The 24,216-nt window shown below is 41.2% G+C and overlaps 1 protein-coding gene across 1 annotated transcript; it reads right to left on the bottom strand.

Moving 5' to 3' along the window:
• Positions 1-7,303: 7,303 nt before the first annotated feature.
• On the bottom strand, positions 7,304-24,216 carry GORASP2 (golgi reassembly stacking protein 2). Its single transcript, XM_039555153.1, has 10 exons — positions 24,093-24,216; positions 15,709-15,789; positions 14,738-14,941; positions 14,225-14,311; positions 13,666-13,796; positions 12,931-13,063; positions 12,681-12,804; positions 12,233-12,319; positions 9,887-9,982; positions 7,304-9,215 (listed from the first exon to the last, which is right to left on the bottom strand). Exons 1-10 carry the CDS (start codon positions 24,153-24,155, stop codon positions 8,896-8,898), a joined length of 1,326 nt encoding a protein of 441 aa, XP_039411087.1. The 5' UTR covers positions 24,156-24,216; the 3' UTR covers positions 7,304-8,895.

Genomic DNA, 24,216 nt, shown 5'->3' with positions numbered 1-24,216 from the left:
GGCAAAGTCAAGTTACCAAAGTTCCATTTTTGCTTTGCAGTTTTGTCTTTGGTTGGATTCAGGCTCCTTTTAATTATGCCTCAAATGGATACAATTTTTTTTTTTTTAGGGTTTAATCCACATCCATTGTTCCAAACTGCAGCAAAATCAGCTATTTCCTAAGGGATAGCACAAAAATGACTATGCCTGTACATTTCAGTGCTGCCATGCATACCAGGGTGCTTGTGCTTTATCGGCTGACAGGGGTGCTCAGAAGCACGGGACTTTGCTGTGCCTCACATCCTAGCGGGAGTGCTTGCAGCCAGCTGGAAACTGTTCTCAGTGACTGCCTGTAAAGAGTCTCCAAACCCTCTTCCCTCCAAAGTGACCACCACTAACCAAATGCCTGTTCACCCACTGAGCCAAACCAGTTCAAAGAGGAGCACTACAGTGTCTGTGAGTAAGCTCTGCTGGATAGGAAGAGGATAGAGTGAGATGAATCCCACAAAAACAGCAAATGTTTTTCATCATAGTCCAGTAATTCAGCACAGACTTATTCTTTGGGTTGCTGAACCCAAGACTTTGTTTTGTCCTTTTCTGGAAGGGGATTTGAACACTTCCCTGCTAAGACAGCTGTGCAGATTAATCTGAGACATAGGAATTGTTACGAGCATTTGGTCTCAATTTCCCTTTGCTCAGTTTCACTGGACCACTCTGACCATGTCACCCTCTGTAAATACCCCTCTCTCTTTTGGAGGCTGTCTCTTTTGACCACTTAGAGCCTTGTTGCTGTTCCGTAAGGTGTGATTTGCAGCTGTATTTCCTGTTCATCATTGCCTATCTAGGCTATTCAGTCAGCCCTCTGGCTACTTACTGATAGTCAACAATACTGTGTTTAACTTTCCAGGGGAACAGATCATTTTAGAAGTTGTTCTGCACCCCAAAAATACCTTCATCTACTTATATATTTCACAGAATGGCATGTCTGCTCTTGCTGCTTTTTCACAGTAACAGTCCAAGTGTTCAAGCTCTTAACACTGCCTTGTGGTTGAACAGCAATGAGAAACACCATTGGTAACCAGAACTGAGAGCAGCACCAAGTAGAACTGCTCCACTTGTGAGCAATCCAGAGCCACAAACACTTGTCCATCAAGTTCTGCTGAAAAGATGCCCTTTTTCAAAAGCAGGATTTCTTTCTGACTGAGCTGTGTAACAGAGATCCTGACTGTCTACAGCCATGAAAAATCCCATAACTCTCAAAGTGTCAGAGACTGGAGTCTTAAAAAAATTTAAAAGTCTTATCACTGCTTTCTGCTGCCTTAAACATAATTTGCAATTATATTCCTTTTTAACCATCTTAGCTTAACTGCTGGGAAGTCCCACTGTCAGGATTAAACAGATGTTTTATTTCCTGCCAAAGGTGGGTGAAATAATAATCACCAGCTCTGCCTCATTGGCTGCCAGGTGGTCTGGAAAGGCGCCATATGCCCAGCACTCAGACTGCTGCAGACAGGAGGCTGGGGGCACTATTTATTATTTGCCTAATCAATTTAAATACTGTCTTTCTTTCAGAAAGCACATTTCTAGTCTTTATAAGGAGATATGTACAGGACTCATCAAGCAACCTCTTCTAGTGAAGTGCATCTTCTATTTAAACGGCCAATATTCTGCTTGCACAGCATATGGGGCTAGAAGCAAAGACCTTGCACTTGGAGCTGCGCTGTGCTCATGAGCTGCTCTCAGCATCACAATCAGTTGTAGAGGTTGTTCAAGTTCAACCCAAATAACAACAGTTTTCTCTTAATACTTTTGAAGAATTCTCCTTGAAGAGAGCGTGGTGCCTCTCCTCCAGCACGCAGACAGTGTGGGTGGAGCAAGCTGCTTGTTGCTGACCTGCCTCTGGAAAACTGCTGCTGGGCCTTCACAGTGATGGCATGTGGTGTCTCAGGTGGCAGGCGCAGGGCAGTGTCTCTCTCCCACTGGCAGACTTGTGATCCTCTCTCAGGCCAGCCCACGTCTTCCACAGAAGCTGCAGGGCCCTGTGGTGAGCACAGGCTGGGGCTGGATGGGTGGTGACCAGAGCGTGCAGAGCATGCCAGGCATTGGATGTGGGTGGCAACTTCTGCTCCTTTCTTGGGAGGTCCAAGAAGAAGCAGCTGAAAATGCATGGGCACTCCTTGCATGAGGATGGGAAATGAGGAGTCCTCGGCAAGAGGCGACAGTAGGACCCCTCTGCTCCATGGAGGAGCCAAGCAGAGTTCCAAATGCAGTGAGTAGTGAGAAGACAGCCATCTGGCTTCTGTCCTTTAACAGCTCTCTTTCACCATCTCTCTTCCTGTACACCACAAGAAATCTCCGTGTTTTTGGCAACCCCTTGTAGCCTTTCTGAATCATACTGCAAGGTCCCATCTACAAATGACAGGTAGAGTAAGGTGAAGAGAGAAAAAGGGGAGGAAGATGATATAGTGGACAAGAATCTGAGAGGCCTTCAGGCCTTATCTTGAAATATTACCTCGGTAGCACTGGTTATGGCAGCAACCACCAAGGCAGCAAGTCCTTCAGAGCAGGAGCTAGCAATGTACTTATTGAAGGAGGGTGTTGCGTTGCCAGAGGCAGAAGTTTGTGGACTGACAAGTAGGCACTGTGAAGACAGGAGTAAAGGCTGACGTAAGTACTTCTGCAGATTGATGAGGGACTTGGGAGCAGACTATACTGACCTCCAGCAGTGCGTGTCTGCAGGTAAGGATGCACGAGCACGCTTCTGCATGAGTGACATATGGCAGTTTCCAAGGAGTGTTTGAAAAACATTTGGTTCAGTTCCTCGCAGTTCTTAATATTTTACCCTGAATTCCTCCAAGTCTTCCTGTTCCTTTATGATGTGTACTTTTAGGCTAAAAATATTCAGAAGCACAATGCAAATCCATAAGTACATTATTTTTGTTAGTTTTAGTAGTTAGGAATGAAAACAGTCAAGAACTGGGTTGGGAACAGTAAGTTCCTTTTCATTATTAAACAGTTAGTGCCCAGACTACAAGTGTGGTTTTGGGTTGTGGGGCTTTTTTGTGTACTCTCTGAAGAGGTGTTACTGGTAAGATGGGTAAGAAGCCTGTTTCAAATAAAAATGAAGCTTTGAAACAAAGGTAATTGTTTCACAAATTCAGTCATTTCTGGTACATGGCATGTTATTTGGCAATACAGAGACTTCCAATTGCTTTCTTTTTTTTAGAAGTTGTAGTTGCTCTCTTTAAGGATTTACCCAAGTACTGTTTGTATCTACAAAAACATCTCCTATTGTCAGACTTCTTAGTAAAGCAGTGTCACTGCCTGGGACCACACTTTTTCTGTTCCCTGTTTCACGTGAAGAGAGATTTACCTGAGGGCATGAGCAGTATTGTGAAGTAGCTTTTCATATCTTTTCTTACAGTTTTAGCTTTCAGCATCATAGTTGATAATACTTGACCGATCCCTAGTAACTTAGTTAACACTGAGCTGCTGTTTGCAAAAATTGCAACTTTTGTGTACAAGTTCTCATGTTTCTTAAAGAAGTTGCACTATTCCTCTGAGCCAGCTTCAGTTCCCAGATTCTTTCTTTCAGGTATGTAAGCACTGCTTGATGGTATGTGCACAGCTCCAAGCCCATGCAATGGGTATTTAGAAATGCCTGGATGAGATTTAAAATCTTCAGTTTAAGGGTGAGATGGCAGCAAAATGGTCACTGCTAAGTCTTAGCTATTGAAGTGGCTGTCTGCTCTCTCTGTACAGTACCAAGAACTGGAAACTCTTTCTATTATATCTGAGAATGTAGTGGGCTCTGCTGAAGATTGGCTATTTGTGTCTATAATTCATTTTAGGAGCAAGATCACTGAAATGAACTGTTTGTTCCTGAAAGCTGGCAGCAGAGGATGTTGGCAGATGAACTCTGAGGGCTGGAAAGAGATGTGTTCAGGAAGCAGGACCTGGGCAGCACTATAATGTCCTTTCTGCACATCAGAACATCCAGACGAATCGACCCTCAGTGAGTCCCATTTCATCCAGTGCCCCTCATCAAACACAAAGCTCACAGCTCTGCATTGCTTTTGTTAATACTATAGTCATCCACTGCAGGCTTTTCTTACATAACTAGCAAGCCTGTGTTGACTATGGGTTTTGCAGCCTGAGTTCACTCATGTTTCCTATGTTTTAGCTTCTGTTGGGGTTTCATAGCTCACCTAACCTGCAAGGGCCATGAACAAAGTATGTGAATATGCAACCACTTGCTGGCAGAGCAAATAGCTCTCAGACAAGAGGATTGTTACTAAAAGGTTGTTTTGTTGGCAGAATAGGCTTTCCTGGTTGCTCAAGATGAACCTGACCTCTGTGGCTGCTGAAGCTCTCTCTTGTGGGTGAGCTGAGCAACGCTGGAATGCAGCTTTTAAGATGGATTAACGGTGAACCTAACAAAGGAAACAGTTCAGAGAGAGTAAAATTTTACATGCACAGCTAAGGATGAAACCTGACTTTTGATCCTATAGGACAGAAGTTCCAAGGCTGAGAACATGATTATTTGATAGGGTCACAGTCATCTTGTCAGTGCAGAGTCATGTTTGCAGCCTCCTCCTAGGGCAGAATTCTTACTTTCCAGGTGCAAGAAGGGCAGTGGAGAGGCAGGTGTGTGGCCAGTGGACAGAGCCTGCACTCTCCTGCTGTGAGTAAAGTAAAAAAAATGTGTACACCACCTCACCCTTTCCTCCCAAAGCAGGTCCCCATGTGCCAGGTTCTGGTCTTTGAACTCGTAAGTCTTGATGCAGTTTTACAGGCACAAACCCAGAACTTTGTTACTAAACCTCCAGCTGAAATCATGTGCACAGGCTGTTCTAAGAAATACCAGTCATCCACCCAAGTAAAATTCTGAACTGCTAACTGCATGCTAGCCTAAGGATAAACATGAATTGAGGTTTCAGGAAAAGGATGTATTTGTTCCTGGCTCAGCTCACTAGCTCTCTAGCCACCATGTGCAAATCTCTTAGGTATTCCATAAAATGGCAGATTGCTGTCCTTTAACTCTTTTGCCACGGCTGCAGGGCAGAAGTGCTGGAGATTCACATGAGCTAAATGAAGTTTTCTGTTTGAGGCCATGGATTTGGTTTTGGTTTATTTTGAGATTAGTTCTTGCACTTTAAGTGTTTAGCTTTAAAACTGTGCTATGGCAGGTGTCAGCTCTGTTACACCACAGCTAAAAAAACCAGTTTCTCTGCAGCTATTACAGGGAAATCACTTTGAAGATTTTAGTTTTCTGACCTACACAGGTTTTTACTACAAGACACTGTGCTGGACTGCACAAATATACATTAAGCCTTGGTACTACCATGAAGAATGGTACAGAGGAGGATTACAAGCATGGATTATGAATTACAGACACTTAAAAATGAAGAAGCACTTCTGCAGTCTGATTCTTGCCTACCATGACAGGATTCAAATCTAAAATGAAACAGATTCTAGGTGTCTAAGTCCAAGTGAAGAACCAAAAAATCTGAGATTGGTGCCAGTGAGGCATCCCTGTTACAGAGTGATTGTGAACACTTATTTGACAAGTACAGACAAATCCTGTGTATAATCAAGGAAGACACAGTGCCATGATCCAACATCCCTGATTCTTATCCTGCCCCCTTCAACTTAATTCCATAATCAGCATTTACATCACGGAGAGGTTGGAACTATTATCCAGGCCTTTCCTTCAGCATTACAGTTTCTCAAACAAGTCCCTGCCTGTAAGGATCTGCTTTCTTCAAAACTTTCACCCAGTCCCATGGTTAGTTTAACTTAAGTCAGCAAACTGCCAACAAAACTCTGAAACTTAGAAATAGCTTAAGCTCAGCCCATTTCTGCCTTCAGATCACTTGGTTTTACAGTTCCCAAGCACCATCATTCTGCATCCAGCTGGCATCCATTTGACTACAGTTGCTGCTGGTGGGGGGGCAGGAACCAACCACCCTCGTAGCTGAGTCTAGCCTGTAAATTCAGCCAAAAGAAACTAGTGCACGCCATCTCGTGGCCCTGCACAGCTATTTCCCGGGAATGAATGGAGCTCCAATTGCGACAAGGTTTGATGTGGACAGGATTTAAAAGATGGCTGTCAGACGCTCAGACACAGCCCCACCATCTGACCCCCCCATAGCTATGAAACGTTCATCATTAGTGCTTTGTCCACACTCCTGCCCTGACCTTGCAGCCTGAGCAGCTGTTTCCTGGAGCAGCAGTAGCACAGCATTAAACTGCAAAAGGCGCATCTTCAGCACATGCTCACATGGCTGTTCAGGCAACCCTGCCCTTACAACAAATCCAGGGTGCCAGTGAACACAGCCCCCAGACCAGCCTTTGGTGGAGCAGGAAATTACCATATTCATTTTAGAGTAGGTCATACACATGTAAATCATTTTTAATTACATGCAAGGTTGGGGATGTTCATGGTACATCTGTCATCTGCCGTCAGGACTTGTTAAAGAACTCCATGTGTCAATGTTTTAAATAAAGCTAATGTGCCTGTTCATAACTGTTCATTAACGGCTGACTACATGAACTCATGAAAACAAGGTTACACCAAGGGATTGACAGCTGATGTATCTTAGGTTCCTATTCCTCCTTACTCTCTCTTTTTTTGGTGGGAAAACCAAATCATTACGAGACCCTTGCCAGAAGTGATTAAGGTACAATTTCATCCCATTGCGTTGAGGGAATTTAAAGAAGGGGGACAGAGTACTATAATATGACTTCAAGGCTTGTGTTTTCATTTTAAGTAGTAAGCATTCAACTTCACAATGTTTATGACTTCTCAGCCGAGAGATTATAGCTTAAATCTGCACCACTGAATCATCTCCAAATATGAAGTCGCATTATCTTCAGCAGAATTGCTGATGGTAACACTGCTTTACTTCCACTGCTCTCGTAGCTATCAAAAGGCTGGACATATAGTCAGCAACAAGGGACTTAAAATAGCTAACAGAGTGCAAAACTTCAGACTAAGCATCTTCTTTTGTTTGCTACTAGAGACAACTGCACAAGACCTATGAAAGTTTACAGCTTGCTGTTGGAAAGTATAGCATCATGCCAGAGAACACTGTGCCATACTGCAAGAACAAAAACATCGACCCAAGGACTCTAGTTCAAAACATCTGATTACAACCAGCAGTTGCTCTAAATGTGGTTTGTGACAAACATATCTTTACTCTTCTTGCATTGAAAGTGTGTAACAAAGTTGCAGGAAAGGCTGTTAGACCTGTGAAGCTCAATGAAGCTTGATACCAACATACTTTCTCTGTTAGAGGAAAGAAAAGAGGGAACATCCTTCTTCTCATGTCAAGGTTTAATTCTGAGGTATACGACACTGGATTTACAAAGGTAAATAAAAATACATTCTGAGAAACAGCAAGTGCCCTACTTAGCAAGGCAGAGGGATTTCACACTCCAAGTGGCTGAGAAAAGAAACCGCTCACAGTATGAAAAAGTATTGGGGGTCTGTCTTTGACACAGGCTTTTGCCATGACAGATGATGAGGAATGGGTGGCAGAGAAAAGACAAATACTTAGGTGATAAAGATGAGACAGGACAACAGGTACTAGATAAGGCTTCCACTTGAACAAATTATTTGAGACATTATTACTATGATCAGAAGTCAGATGCAACTACTATTCCAAACACCGATCAGGCAAACTACATTGCCAAAATTAATTACACAGCTGTTGAGACAGACTTCATCTTGAGCCTGCTGAAGATATGGGTAAGTTTGCATATGCTTGTAGCAACCACATATAAATGAAATCCCAGTAATACAGAAGGACTGGAGTGGTACAGAAGAGTTTTCCACATCAACTGTACCTGACACCAAGAGCAAAGGCTATCATCCAGAGTACAGTGTACATAAGAGTTTCTATAAGTGTATCATATACAGTTAATCTACAATTTTCATCCTAAATAAGAATTTAAAAAGCCAAGTATGAATCATATGCAGGCAGATTTAATGACTCATTGCTGCCATGGATTTAACCACGAGTGCTGATCCTGCCTGCCATTAAGATGTCTGGCGTTCCCACTTGGACCTATTCCTCTGGAAGGGAGCCCTTTCACAGATCTGTGCTAGAGGGAGCCGAGCTAAAACCAGCTAAATGAGACTTAAAGAATTAAACAAAAAAAAAAGTGCTATTTTGTCACACAAAGAATAAAATTCCAGGAATTTATTGCTATATGTATGCTTAATCCATTAATTCATCTTACAGTAGTCATGAAGTGCCAAATTGTGTGCTACATTTAACATTCCATGTATTCCCTTCCAAATGCCATTTTACAGTGGGCGCATGAAACAACGCAGCAGGGGTCACAAAACATGGCTTGAGCATCTCTCAAGAGCTTAAAGACAAAGATTCGTGTACAAGCTGAATAACAACATGTCAGTTAACAGGTCACTCAGCAATTTTAACAGAAATATCTTTAGGTGGAAGTTTTGCAGCGTTAAAATTCACAACTCAGACTAAACATTCTCATCCCCACTGTAGAAACAAGATACTTGCAAAGAACAAGAACTATGGTATGTAAATGTCACACGCAAGACCCGCTTCATTTCTATCAGAAGCAAAAACTGCTAATTATAAGCAAGGACAAGCCTAGCAGGGTAAGGCTGTCAGCCTATATTAAAAACATATACCTCAGAGTTTGGCAGTGGAACTCTATTTACCACCTTGACTTTTTTTTGGTAACATACAAGTTCTCCTCCTCCCCCCCACACTTTATAAATCCCCTGATATTTTTATTATACCTCCATATTATTTACAGGACTTCTAAAGATTAAGTACAAACTAGTATGAAATTAATGATAGCTTGCTTTTCAAATATGTATCCCATGGCTAAATAAATACCAAGCCAATCCAACAGAGTGATCCAACAGAGTTATGATTCAGAAGCTTGTGTATCTGTGATTCCAGTTGTTTTCTCATTAGCTGTGGAGGATTCATTTGATCTGTCAACAATAGTTGCCCTGGAAGCTGGAGTAGCACTATCCAAGGTGAGTGTAGAGGTCTCCTCTACATTTTCAGTAGTGCCAGGGTTGACAGAAAAGCTTCCAGCTTGAGTAATAGAGGGAAGCAAATCTGTAGGCACTGTAGATGCCTCTGTAACCAAAGGAAGCACAGGAACACATTTGGGTGGCATTGATAGAGGCGTTATTCCCATTAGATGCAGAGGCGGCAAGGGGGGAAGGGGTTGCAAACCTAAAAAGAAAAGAGGGGGAAAAAAAAGCAGTGAGCTGCTGCACACCACAGCTCAAATGGTAATTGTGCAGCAGGCTCATTTCAAGCCTGATACTTCTCAGATTTCAGAACTGAAGAATCAGAGTAAACTCAAGGTTGCTTGTACCTCCCCAGAGGACTAGGTATTTAATGCATTAATACTGATGATTAGGTTTTCTGGCCTTCACTGGAACTGCCAGAAACAAGAAGTAACAAAAACCACATTCCATATAAGCTTCCAATATCTTTTTGCTTGCTCCATGTACACCTTCAGCAGTTTTGTTGAATTCAAAACTGTAAATCTAATATTAGTTCATAATTCTGGCATTCAGTTCAGGGAGCTTCGATCTTCTCATCTAGCTTACAAGGAAACACTTCATATTTTCTTTTACCCATAAATAAAATACTTTGACTTTTGGCACAATCTCTTCTGAGCTATAAATCAGGTAATAGAAAATGAAACATCTAAATACAGACAAAGGTTTAGAATTAGTTTATTTAAAGCCATATTCCTTGTCTATCTGATCTGGGCACTAACATCCACTGCCATCTCAAGCAAACATTTATCCCCTTCAGGACTCCCCCATATAGGTGCCAATTAGAGTGTCAAGGTTAACTCTAATTACAGTGTTTCAGTTTGCAGAAGCACATACCAGGCTGTATGATTTCTGGAGCAATCTGTGGTGCAGGTAAATTAAGTTTGGACAGATCAGTCAGGTTAGGAAGCCCTGCTGGTAATGGCATCAGACCTAAGAGAAGAGTGGAAAAGTTACAGCTGAAAACTTAAAACTGTCTTTTTCTAACTGTTTCTTAGATCTTGTTGATATAAAGTAAGTTTTAAATTATCTTGATTATAATTTTTATATGGAAGTTGCACAGTGGGAACAGATACCTAGTGCAGGGAGTCTGGACTAACAAATACATAATCCCAAACCTTTCAGATTTTTCTGAGGAAAGAAGACTCTTATTTCAGGATTAGAAAGTTTACATTCCAAGTTCAGCTTTCAACAAAGGTAGTTGTTTCACCACAGCACTATACCATAATTTCTCCATTCCCAATTGGAGTGGCAAACAATAATAATAGGATTAAATACACAGTTTTCCCTGATCCCTAATATTGATTACTCTATTATTAGTCTTTTCTACTTAGTTCATGACTAGAGTTAAAAATGTATGTCAAAAGGCAGGACAAAGGAACTTTCAAAGTCAGGAAGGACTGAAAGTAGAAGAGAAACATACGATGAATGCAACACATGCCCTGCCATCATTGTTTGCTATGGAGCATCCTTCTGCTTCATTTCTGGGACAAGGGCTCTATTCTAAGTACTTTGTGTTTAGTTCAGAAAAGGCTAATTCAGAAATAAACTGTTGATACTACAGTATTAAGACAGAGGGGAGAAAAGTCTTAAAGCAAGGCCACTGCATAGAGATTTTGATTAAAACCCAGCCATCTTTACTTACCCATGAATTCATTAGCCACGAAGGCTGACATAATCTGACTCAAAGAGCTTTCAGGTAAGCTATATGCAACTTTGTTTTGAATTTTTTTTTATATCTGAAAGAAGCTGAACTTCATATAAATTCACTCAAATTTTAAATCTCCAGTATATTTAGTAAGAACAATTTCACTAGTATGTCCAAGCAAATTGCAAGAAATATTCTAATTTGCTTTCAAAAAAGCAATGATACTATTCAGAGAAAAAGCTGAATGGAAAACTTGTATTTGCAGAGTTTAGGGAAGGGGTGGATTAGGTGGCTGGGGAAGAAAAGGACAATAATATTTTTCTGCCTAGAGAAAATAGAAAACTACTAACAAGTTCAGTTTCTGTGAGAGTTCTCTGCCCTTATTTGCATGCACTGAGCTCTACTACACATCTCTCCCATGTTAGAGACCCTCCAAGCATTATGTAATGGACACATCTTTATCTACTTGTCTCATAACAAGCAAAACATAAAATACAACTCCTTCAGTGTTTTGGAAGGTACAACTGAGTCCTGTACCAGCATACCAATGCCAAAGCCAAATCCTATACAATCCTTATTTTACCCCCCATGACTACTTCTGTTTGAAATGATCATTATTAAAAGGAAACAACCACATTGCAGAAAGACTTTTACTTGTATTATACCAGTTTAAATTCCAATATAATTCAGAAACACTAACTGCAACATAAATTCTATATTGTTAGCCCTGTATTTATACTAGGAATAGTGATCAAGATGATCTATATCATTATGATGCCTGAAGTGGCCACCTAAAAACAGAGACTAGACAAAAATAAGGGAATAAAGGCAGGTATTTATTTGAAGGGCCTTCAGAGGTTCACCCTGGGGAGTCCAGAGGCTACTGCCAGGATGGACCCCAAGATGGACCGCAGGTCATGAGTTCTTCACACTTTTATGTTTGGTTCATTTGCATAGCAGGGTTAATTCTCCAAGTAAAGCTTCAATTAATGATGTAATTTCCCCAAGCTTGCCCCCCCTTTTAGAGGCTTTTGGTTTGTACTTTTGGGGCCTAGGATGGTCTGAGTGTCCTCGGAGAGGAGGCCTGGAGAGGCTTTGTTATGTGTAACCAGCACGAGAGAGCAGAAATTAACAGGCAACAAGGAACTTCAGAGTTACACACTAGGCAGTACAGGATTTGAAAAATATGAAAGTTGAAACCTAAGGCATCATTCCCTCGCTACGGGTTTCCTAAAATGTTGCAAGCAAAACCTTCCTGAGAAATCCTGAATACTGCATCCACTGTGCAGGGGGCCCTAAAAGGTAAACATTGTAAACTATGTTGCCACGTCACTCCTGTGTGCCACAGACATGCTGTGAACATGCTCCAAGAAAATAATTCTTCACATTGTATAGGCTGTATAGAGAGAGATCTTACATGAAATGCATAATGTATGAAGTATGAAATAATAAAATCAATGGAAAAACCAGCTCCCTTCTCTTGCTCCCCTAAGATTTTTGTTTCCGAAATGTTTTAAGAAATTTTACCGACTCACCTGGTAATGTAGTTGCTGGGTTAACTGGTGGCACAGAGGTAAGGGACTGACTGACTTGTGGTGGTAATAATGGAACTGTTGGAACACCTGGTGGAGTACACAGGGAAACAACATTGATTTTAAGCATACAACACTTCATCTTCTTTCCCTAAGCAGTACAAATAAATAATTGCTTACAGGAAAATTACTATTTGCCTTAACTATAAAATGCTGATAAGAAAAAATGGTATTCTAAGTAATACACATGGTATTTTTAACAGAAGTTGTTTGTAATTATTTTGTGAGCAAGTAAGGCACAAATCCAGTACTTTAGCCTTTGTTGTTGAGAAAGTTTAAAAGAAAATTTTATTTTCTCTTCTGCCTTCTATTAAATTAATTAGAAATATCTGTGAGAACAAAAAAGTCAGAAAAGCCATGCATTTCAGGTCAATTACTTGCCAATACCAACCTGTGCTGAGAACATTACTGACAGTAGTTGAAGGTGAGCTAATAGAAAGTCCTGAAAGACTCTGCTCAAGGCCTGCTGACCCAGGAGGGAGGGTGGCTGAGGGATTAACTGATGATAGCTGAACCTTATTGAAAGAGAAAGGAAAGTTACATCATTAGGATTTGTTTCCACATGAACCAATAGAAGCAGAAAAGCAATATATAACATCATCATCCATTTTTACGAAGCTGAAGGAGGGACCACAACTTACCTCTGTGAAACCGTCTTTGAGGGGACTGAGAGATGCACTAGGCAACTGTCCTGGGAGAGAAATTTTCTTTCCCTCTTCAAATGGGCGAGTAGGTATCCTGTGCAAATATCCATAACCAATGCCACATCCTAGGCTTTTAAAATACGAAGATTTATAAGTCAGACAAGTGCCTTTACAGCTACAGACTATAGCAAGCAACGCACGAACAACTCAAGACAGCAACAAGTTTCAAGGTAAATTCTGTACAACCTTCCTCTCCCGCCCCCATGTTGCCTCATTTTCTATGGAGAAATAAACAGTACAAAACAACTGAAAGGAAATTCTATAGCTTTAGCAATAAATATTCAGCACAAAATAAAATTCATTCTTATTTAAACCAAGCAGCTGTACCAGGTATACAGCTTGGAATTCAACTCAGTTGTTACTTGCAGTGCTGTGCTCTGGCTACTCACAGTATTTCAAGGATATACCACAAGCTAACAACGATTTGGAATTTAATGCAGAAAGCAACCATTGCACTTTATGCACTTCTGTAGTAGCTAATTTACTGATTTGCACCCCTCTCATTAGTAAGTGCATCTGAATTTCAAGTGAATATATAATTTATTAGAGCAGAAACACTTTTGATGTAACAACACTCTTTCCCTGTCTTTGTAGAAAACTTAAGCCCAGCAGCTTTCAGGCTGGTGCTACAAGAAAGTTGTCCCATTCCCCTGTAAAACATTATCTCCTTACCTGCCTTCTCCACCCCAGGCAGAATTTGGAGTAATCACCACTTCCCGACAATTATCTGTGTCTGTGTTGTACACATAAAGTTTTAATGGCTTTGCTTCGTGTGTTTCAATCAGGGAAAAGAGATCTTCAGACTGCAAAAAGACGAAAATGAGTAAGGGCCTTCTTGTCATTGGATCAGTCATTCTAGTCCTGACTTTCTGTAATAGACTCTGGTAACAGCCACATGTTGCAGTGCTGCTGTTTTATCACAAAGCCAACTTTAAAATGTGTTTTGCTAGCACAACTCAGAAGATGTGGCACAACCCAGATTTCAAATCTGCTATTCAAAATATTGATATTACAGTACAAAAAAGTTTGTATCTGACTTCATGAAGACATTTAAGAACCATTCTTATTTCCAGGATTGCATTTAAGAAAAGGCACCATGACAGAGCTCCTCCCTCTTTGTATCTGATTTCCATTCACACTGAACAGAAACAGAGCCAGGGATGTTTCAAACTGCCCTGGTACAATTGGGTTTTAGGTTTTTTTTAAAAAACCATTGTTTTTATATACTTACCTCATTCATGACAGTATCTGCTCCAATGATATAGTCACTGTGAGGTCTAAGTCCAGCTAATGCAGCAGGAGAATTTGGCTCCACTTCCTAGTTTTAAGATGGAAAGTTACAAACCACTATGTAACTATCAGGGTGTAGCAGAACAGATAGATAGGCACTTCACACAAGCTCTGAGTCAGACAAACTGGTCAAGTTTTCAACACAGTAGAGTAATGAACTAATTAAACAGTGGCTCTATGGCAGTCCCTTTCCATATGGTTCTGGTGTTGTACCAAATACAGTATCTGAGTATTGTACAAACCCATTCATTTAAATATAACACTTGATAATATACTCACAAATACACATTTCTAGTTCAAAAGTCTTCGCAAACCCAAAATCTATGAAAACCAGTTTGACCAATGAGACCAGTTTGATCTCATGACTTGTTAGCTACATCCTATGCAAGTTACTTTTCAACAGTAAGATAGAAATAGTAAGCAATAATCAGAATACTTCCAAGTCCATACGTACCAAGACGTGCCAGACATTTTCATTAGCCCCATCAAAGCTGCAGAAGCGAATGCTCACTCCCAGCAGGCCCTGCCCACCCCACATGTTGCTGGGGGTTACTGATGTTTCTCTCAGTTCCAGTGTTTTGCTGCTGTACACAAGCATTTTTACAGGTTTTTCAACATTTGCTTTCAACAGGTCCTTGAGAGTGTCATTGTCTTTATTCTGTGAATGTTTAAGCAAGAGCTTGGGTTAGTGTTTAACAGAACAAGCGTTCTGTTCTACAGCAACACTTGTATTTCAGAGGTGCTACAAACACCCTGCATTACCAGAACATGTATTAACAGCTGCTTTGTAACAAGTTTCCAGTCCCTTCACAATTCTAGAATACAACTCTTGCAAAACCCTGGGATTTCACAGTAACAGGTCATACTTTCCAAAAATGGAAACACTTCAATTGAATCTGTAGTAAGATGCACCTTGCAGCTTTTCAGTGGTTTTCTCAAATCCTGGCATACTGGTGGAAGAGCTTCCCACAGCTGGTTTTTTCCACTGCTATGATAGTCTGTTGTTTGACTACAGTTCTGCTTGAAAGCTCCCCCCATGCCTCCTGCCCAACTAACAGCTCTGACAGCAGCTTTTTCCCTCAGCCTGTTTTGACTGCATGAAGTTTGTGAGTTCTCATGGAAGCAGACAGAACCAGGAGGGCACCAGTATAAGCCATGAGGGGTGGATCAGCAGGCAATCCTGTATTGGTGCAGATGTCTGCAGAGAGCATGTCTGTCTGCATCCTGATCTCCAGCTAAACTCGATAGAATTGTAACTACAGAGTGAAGGAAATCAATTTCTGATGCAGTTTGCCTTGCTCATTTTAAACTAAGGAGCAATATTTTATATACATTTAAATAAAACAAACCCATCGGTTTGCCTATAAATATCAGATTCTCAGCACATTGTTTATATTAAAAGTTATAAAATAACAACACACTTACCAATCTTGAACCATTAATGGACACGATAAAATCAAAGAATGGCTCTAATCCAGCTCTATGCCCTGGTGAGTTTTCTTGTACCTAACAAAGTTAAACAAGAATTTAGTAAAAGTGTTCCAATGCTGATTCATAGATTAGAATTATATTTCTGCTTGTGCCAACTGTAGTTCTAGAAGCTATTAATGTTTGTATGTATTATTTTAAAATATTCAAATATAATCATATAATCTTTAGAACCAAAAAATCCCTCACTTAAACCCCCCCCCACCCCCCGAGATTTCAAAAGAATTAGTAATTTATAAATTGAGGAATGACACAGCAGTAGCCACTCCCTGGGAAAAGCACTGCTTAGCAGTTGCAGCAGGTAAATTGCAAGTATTTGTTTCAAGAAAGGAGATTATGGTGAAAGGACAAGGTTAATGAATTCTGACAAGGTGGGTTAAAAAGTACTACTTTTCCACAGTAGTACCAACATTGGACCTTACTTTTTATCTTATGCTTACTAAAGGAATAGAAAAGTCACATCTGTAAGCACAAGTTGTTATCTCATGATTAAACATCACCTGGTGACATTCTTGAGACACAGAGGGCATCTGTACAACCAGTGATTTCATTAACATAACTTCAAGTTGCAAGAAAAGAGACATGCAATTTTGCAGCCATGGCAGCTCAAATAATTCAACCACTCCATTAAGACAAGGCCTAAGTTTTGGATACGCACTACTCCCAGAAGCTAAAAGCATACTTTTAATTCCAAATGGAGTAACCGAGAGACATTTTGCCAATGTTTTTTCACTACTGCTTGGATTGCTGACAACAAAAAGTAACTCAAATATGGCTGTCAGATTTTTCCTACAGCTTTTTAGCAAAGACTATCTTTTTCTGTGTGGAAGCTGATTCATTCTACCCACTGGCTTTTTCTTTTATGTACTACAATCACCTTCCAAAAAGATCTAAAAAGCATTACCCTTTACAGTGTGGTTTCTTATATTACATGTTATTCCACCTGACAGAAGTGGGACAAATGTATTTAATTGTTCAATACTGGCCTGATTCTGCAGGAATTGAGTTTTCTTAGTATGACTTATCTAGAACAAAATATTGTAATATGGAATTTAAAAAGTGCTTGATTACTACTAAAACTGTTCCTCTGAAATTTTATTTATCTCTGCCCAACATGTTCACAAAATCAGATCTTGGAAAAAACTCAGATTACTTGTTCGTAGCTTTCTGTAACAGATGCCCAAACTGTAGAACATTAGTCACATAACCTGAATCTGGAATTAGTAATTCCAGAGTCACATCACACTCACATTTGTCCAAGATTTGTAAAGCAGCAAAGAAGTATGAAACCAACAATATCCCAAAGTAGTAAGAATCACTGAGGCAACAATAACATCTCCAAAGTCCACGTTTATAATTTCTAACTAGAACTTGAAGTGTGTCTGTAGAAGTGTCTCTTCAAGATGCCTGGATACTCCTTGGAAATAACTTTCTACAGCTGGGGTACATATATTCTCCCTCTTAGCCAAGTATTAAGTGTATGGAACCACATTTCCCAATCACCAAATATCCTGCAGTCCCTCTAACTAGATCCAAACTACAGCCCCCATGTTACTTAATCTGTCTGTTCAAGATGCCTCTCACTGAGAACAATCAGAGATCAGACACCAAACTGTGCACCAGGTAATAAGGTACAAGTACAAGCTAAGCTGTGTGGAGCAGACCCACTGACTCCAGCTGCACAGAAACTTCCAGGCACATTGTGGATGTGGATTTGGCATTTGTGGACTGTTTCTAGAGCTCATTTAACTGTAGATATTAAAACTTTCAATAAAGTAGGGCTATCTGAGAACAGCCTTCACAAACAGAAATTTTAGCTTAGGAGAAAAGCTGCAGAGAGGCTAAAATTCACTACATAACTTATTCTTCCCAAATGTAGAAAGCATTTACTACACAGAACACTTGAGACCTCCCTGCCAAAGAGAGGTTAAAGAGTTTCATGAAAGGAGAATTTAAAAACTCTGCTTTCCTATGGACGTGATCCATAATGGTATTCTCAGGCTTGCAGTTTCTCTTGTAATCAAGTTATTCAAAACATCCTTTCCTCTTACGTGCTTTTTTTGAGCAGCAAATGTAGGATGAGCTTACGCTGTTTGTTGTTCTTCCCTCAGTTTAGAGAAGTGACACAAAAATACTCTAATAGCCTCTCTCTCTCTCTTATTCCACCACCTATTGCATAGGTCATAGAGGAACTTACAGTTTGTGTTTTTAATGAACCTGACATACAGGCTTTATACCAAAATTAAATCTGCGGATGGTTTCAGAACTTACTAGAAACAACAGTTTTAAAGACGTGTTAGTTAAACCTCAGCATTAAAAATCAATAAATCCAGCAAAGTGGTACATTTATTCTGATAACACATCAGATTTTTGGGACTGGATGTATGTCATGGCCTTGAAATTATGAAAGGCCAGATTTCATCTCATTCAGAGATTTTCCTCCATTTCTAAATTAACTTCTTTGAAATAAAAAACCAAACCATACCAAAACCACAACAACCCTGAATCCTGACACAATAACCCTCCTCAATAACCTCCAAGAGATTATATCCTGAACACTGTGAGCCAAGAGTGGCCAGTATTCAATAGAGCAACTTTTTGAAATAAGATGGCATACCTACAATAAATGAGAATTACCTATCTTCAGCATCTATCAATGTCAAGCTTATTGACACCTGGGATGTATAAATAATTTACTTAGAATACCAAGTCTGTGTTCTGACTCCAACTGGTGAAGGGACTGAGAGAGTTTTCAAGTTCTAAACTTTTAGTTTGCAGAAAGTATCTGCAGATGTAGAACTCCTTGCCCCAAACCCATCACAATCCTGAACATCTCTGCATGGTTTGTTTCTAAGTGGGCATGTAAAAACCACCAGGAAGCTGTATGTAAAAGAAATCAAGCCCTTATAGTTGCATCAATCATACAAGCACCTCAGAAGCAAGTAGCTGCATCCCATTTTGTCATGCTGCCATGCACAGGTCGTCACAAAAAGTTTCCTATTTCCCTGGCCTAACTTCCATGGCATGTTTATACCTGGGAGTCCCAGAAATGCCAACCAGAAATTCTGAGTCCATGCCACATGAAAAGTCTCCTCCTTAAAGAAGTGATAAACTCAGCCCTGCACAACAATCGCACTGACCCCATACAGTTTTTGTCACACCATCTTACTTTCAGTCACTATGTGCCCAATTCATCACCACCACACAGTGCCAAATGCACAATACAGCTCTCTGCTCCAAGCTCTTTGGCCATGATTCTCTTCCAGGAGACACAGCAACAAAGGATAACCAGGGACCTTAGAAAATACAAGGACACAAATTATTCTACCACTATTAAGGATGGAAATAATAAAGATTCCTTGGATATGTACATAAGCTCTGTGCCTCCTGAGCAATCTGGCTTTATGCAGCTTTGCTGTGGGCCCCAAGTAGGTATTTAGTAACTTGCCTTTGTAATTGAATAATTGTTGAGAAATAATCAAGTAATATCATTTACAACAGATGCTACTGCAGGCAAGATACCTCTCAAAGATTCTCTCAAAGCCAGCTGTTATTTCAGACATAAAAGTTACAGACCCCTCTGGGTAAATGCCATGATTTTCTAACAACAAACAGTGGCACAGAAAATGCAAAGAAGCTGTGGAAATGCAAGGCCAGAGCTTTTTAAGAGCACATGAAGAAAACCTCTATCAAGAATGCTGAGTATCAGAGAGCAGAAAAGGGCCTTACACATTGCTGCAGGGTTTCAGTATCTCACCAAGATGTGAGCAGGGCTGCTGAGTACATAGATTACACATTGATTTCACTTTTAATTCACTGTCAAGAATTGAACAGGAAAAAGGATTCAAGGTCAATACACTAATTTTAATTTGCAGTACCGAAAAGACTTAACTGGTAAATGCATGAAGTTTTTCCTTGCTGAACACTGTTCCCAGCACTATCATTCTATGCCTGCACAGAATATATTGTACATTACACATTTTAAGAAGCCTGCTCAACAGCACAGTGGTCACAAATCGAAGACCCAAGAGAGCAGTGCAACTGCAAATGGAATTAGGCACTGAAACCTGGACTTTCAGAGGCAGATGAAGGCTCTGACCACTTCTGAAAGCCAGCTACCTTATACTCCTTTTTAAACTTTCAGAAGCTTAGCTTCAAGCATTAAATACACAACTTCCAAGGCCTTCTTTTTTCCCCACATAAGAAACACTTCCCAGTATTCTACTTTATTAGCAAAGAAATGTTGAAAGGTTTTTTCATAGTTCTTCCACCCACACCATAACTGGCAGTAAAATTTCATTATGTATCATGTACAAGCAATTCCTGTTAGATCTGACAGAATCTATTTTATTTCTGTCAGCTATTTTAACACATTACATTGTATAACTGAATTGAATTTCTTGATGAAACACCCAGTTTTCAAGAGAAAAAGCTTTGTAAGTTTTTGGTAAGAAAACAGATTCTATCTATGTAGCATAACCTTTTATTTTAGCACAGAGAATTTAACTCAAGCTTTTAAAATGTGAACCTCCCTTAAAAAGTAAGTCATCACTTCATGCAACACGTTTGTATCACTATTACAACAAACCAAAGCACTCAAACAAGAGTGAGAAAATCTAAACTTTGGGCACTGCTGCTCAGTATCTTTTAGGGAGAACACCACATAACATGGTAGCATACACATTTCTCACAGATAAGAATTCTTACGTAGAATCTCACAACAACTGACGTTGGAAAAGACCTCTATGATCATCAAATCCAACCACTAACCCAACACTGTCAAGTTCACCATTAAATCTAAGCCAAAGGCCACATCTATGTGTGTTTTGAATGCTTTCAGGGATGCTGATTAAACCACTTCCCTGGGCAGCCTATTACAATACCTGACCATCCTTTCGATGAAGAAAGTTTTCCTCAAATCCAGTCTCTGAATCTCTCCTGGTGCAACTTGAGGCTCTTTCCTCTTGTTCTGTCACTTGTTAATTGAAGAAGAGGCTGAGCCCCACTTCGCTACACCTTCCCCTCACGGAGTTGTAAGAGTGATGAGATCTCCCCTGAGCTCCTCTTCTCCAGGCTAAACACCCCCAGCTCCCTCAGCTGCTCCTCACAGGACTTGTGCTCCAGAGCTTCTCTGGACACAGTCCAGCACCTCAACGTTGCTCCTGAACTGAGGGGCCCAGAACTGGACACAGCACTCAAGGGGTGACCTCACCAGTGCTGAGTACAGGGGGACAGTCATTGCCCTTGTTCTGCTGGCCACACCATCCTGATACAGACCAGGATGCCACTGGCCTTCTTGGCTATCTGGGCACGTTGGCTTGTGTTCAGCTGCTGTCAACCAGCATCCCCCAGGACCTTTTCCACGGGGCCACTTTGCAGCCACTCTGCCCCCAGCCATGGGGATGTTGTGACATCATCTGTTAGCTGAAGAACTGTCACGTCATTACATCAGCCTGGGCACACCACAGCAGTTTCACACCGCTGAACAAGAAAATTACTCAGAATCTTCCTTCATTCTGTTTTGAAGAGGAGAAACAAATGCATACTGAGCAATACACAGAGTCAGCCAGTTGGTCTAATCAGCCACACACCTTATGTTAAAGGAAACTTATGGAGAAAAATTACTTCAAATGACTTATCACTAGGTCTACTTATGAGGAGATCTGGACAACAGAACACTTGGCAACCTTTTCTCCCTCTTACCAAAAATATAAAAAATCCCAACATTTTAATGTCTAGAACCCCAACAATGCAACGCAGTGAGCAACTTCTGCTGTCAATTATGCGCATGATTAAATTCTTTTCCTTTGACAGCACTTCAGTCCTGGAGTGTTCCTATTTCCTGTTACTACTGCACTGGTGATAAAGCTCACAATGCAAGCAATGTTGCACTGAGTATCAGCAGAAGCAGCCAAAAGAATTAAGTCATCTGCAAATACTACATCAAAAATTAATGATGGTAGTGCTCACTTTCTGCATATATTTCTGTTCCTGTTTGAAGTGAGCAAAGAAAGAGACTTTTTACTAGTTTTGTGGGGAGGCAGCATGTACAGTCTAAAAGTCTCACTGTGAAAAACCTGTAACTTGCAACAGTCTGCTTATCCCTCTGGCAACTTGTGCTTGGCTCCTGCAGTTACTCTGAACAGTGTAAACTCTTTGTTTCACGGCCATTTAACACATATTTTTCTTTTATCTGCCTTACCCAAACAAATTCTTCCAGTAATTGAAAAAAAATGCTGACATTTCTCTAATTTTCCCACATGTAATGAAATCTTTAAAACAACCACTTTACATTATTTACAGAAGTTTGGTGTTATCAAAGAAATCTGGTCTTACTCAGATCTGTAACATTGGAAGACTACTGCTGTTTTCCTTCTACCATTCTCATTTAGCTCATTAAAGTACTGAGCTCAGAAAAAAACATACTTGAGAGTAAATTAGAGCAAAACAGCAGTGTTGCTTGACCTCAAGTTCTACTAAAGGTCAATCCATGCACACAGAGCATTTATGCAGAGCTCCTCTAACAGTGCGAGCCCAAAGCTATCTGGAACAAACTTAATACAGAATAGCAACTGGAAAATTAAACTTGGAAAAACTACAGAGAGAAACTCTAGTCACATTCATGTATGCCGCATGCATTTCAATAAAAACATCCCAAATTATAACTGTTAGGCTGGGATCATGATGCAGTTTAAGATGCCTGTCCATAGACAGAGAATAATCACTCATTATTGTGGCATCTCAAGATATCAGTAAGAAGATAAGGCAGTGAAAATCAGATATATCAGTCTGTTTAAGACAGCAGGCAGGTCCTTTCCTGCATTATATAAATAAAAATATCCTCTTGGAAATCAACTTCTTTAATGTGCACCTCTCAATTACATTTACAAAGACTGGTAATCAAACACTGCCACTTCGGGTCATAGCAAAAACATTACAACAAAAAAGTGCCTAAATGAAAACATAAGGTGCCAGATCCAAGCCAGATTACAAGAAAAAATGAGTAGATTCTACTTCATAAAAGAGATGAATCTCAATTTATTAACATGCTTTAATCAAACAGTATGAACTCATAAATCTGATATAACTGATACTCTAACTGCAAAGTACATACTGGTTTTACAAGTCTCCAAAGTAAAAAGTTAATGAAATTTACACTGTACTATGATAAAAAAAAGAAAAAAAGTCTGCCAGTTTTACCAACCTGCAGAATAGTTTTTGTGAGGGAAAAGGAGAAGACAAAGTGGACTGACATAAACTAGTAACACTGGACTCTTATATACCATTGATATTAAAAGGGAGGAAAAAAAACCACTGTGACTTTAGTCTATATATAAATTTTAACAGAATGTTTGGATTTGATCAGAACATCAGTATTTGCTTCTCAAAAGCAGAGAACTGATCCAAAAGGATACGATTCCAACAAACACAGCGGCCCAGCACGGTACCCAGAGTGAAGGCACTCACACTCCGGCTACGAGGCAGAGGCACTGTGATGTGGGCAGGGCTATGAGTGACTCCAGCAATGTCCCTGTACCCCAGATTCCACAGCACGACCTGGGAACCATTCTGCTCACTGAAAACAAGACACATACTAAAGAAAGGCTTTCAAAAGGCTGGTCACAAAACCTAAAAAACGCAGCCTAATAAGGTATTTTGTATTTCGCATACAGAACCAAAGTTTAGTGGCCACAACGCGAACAAAACCAATGTAACCACGAAAAATAGTACTTTCACTGGAGTTGCAGTCCTCAGTTGTGCTGCCTGTCATGTGAACACCTTGATCCGACACCCCTGAGCTACTGCGGAGGGGCAGCAGCTACAGTCCAATCCATGATGCAGCGACCAAGACAAGCCCGACGCGTTATCCCGGGCGCACCTGAGCGCAGCCCAGACTCGCGCGGGCTGCGGTGTGAACAGCGTCTGCTGGAGGAGAGGCCGCCTCGCCCTCAAAGGCTGCCCAAACCCAGCATCGCCTCCCATGCGCCAGCCTGCCGGCCTGGTCATACTGAGGCACAACCCGGCGGCACGACCCGGCCCAGGGAATTGTCTATTCTGGACCAATTCTTCCTCCAGACTTCCCAAATCCGGCAGCGGCAGTGCGGGCCCGGCGCATCTCACCGCTCCCGCGAGCCGCGGCGGAGCCCCCGGCGGCCCCGCTGCCCGAGCGCCTCCCCGGGGCCGAGCGGGGAGCCCGGCGGGGCCGCCCCGGGAGCCCCCGGGCCGCTCCAGCGCCTCCCCACAGCGGGACAGGCCCCGGGCCCACGGGCCGCTGCCGGGCTAAGTCCCCGGGACGCCCGGACGGGCCGCGCCGCCCTTACCCGCAGGACGTGGTAGCCCTCGGTGCCGCCGCCGGGGATGTCGATGCTCTGCGAGGCGCCCATGGCCGCGAACGCGCCGCGACGGGGACGTGGCACCGCGCGCTGCCCCCGCCCGGCGCCAGGC

Source organism: Corvus cornix, chromosome 7 (genome assembly GCF_000738735.6).
Source record: "Corvus cornix cornix isolate S_Up_H32 chromosome 7, ASM73873v5, whole genome shotgun sequence".
NCBI classification, from domain to species: Eukaryota; Metazoa; Chordata; class Aves; order Passeriformes; family Corvidae; genus Corvus; species Corvus cornix.
The sequence above is the reverse complement of the archived record's forward strand: the minus strand, read 5'-3'. Positions and strand labels throughout refer to the sequence as shown.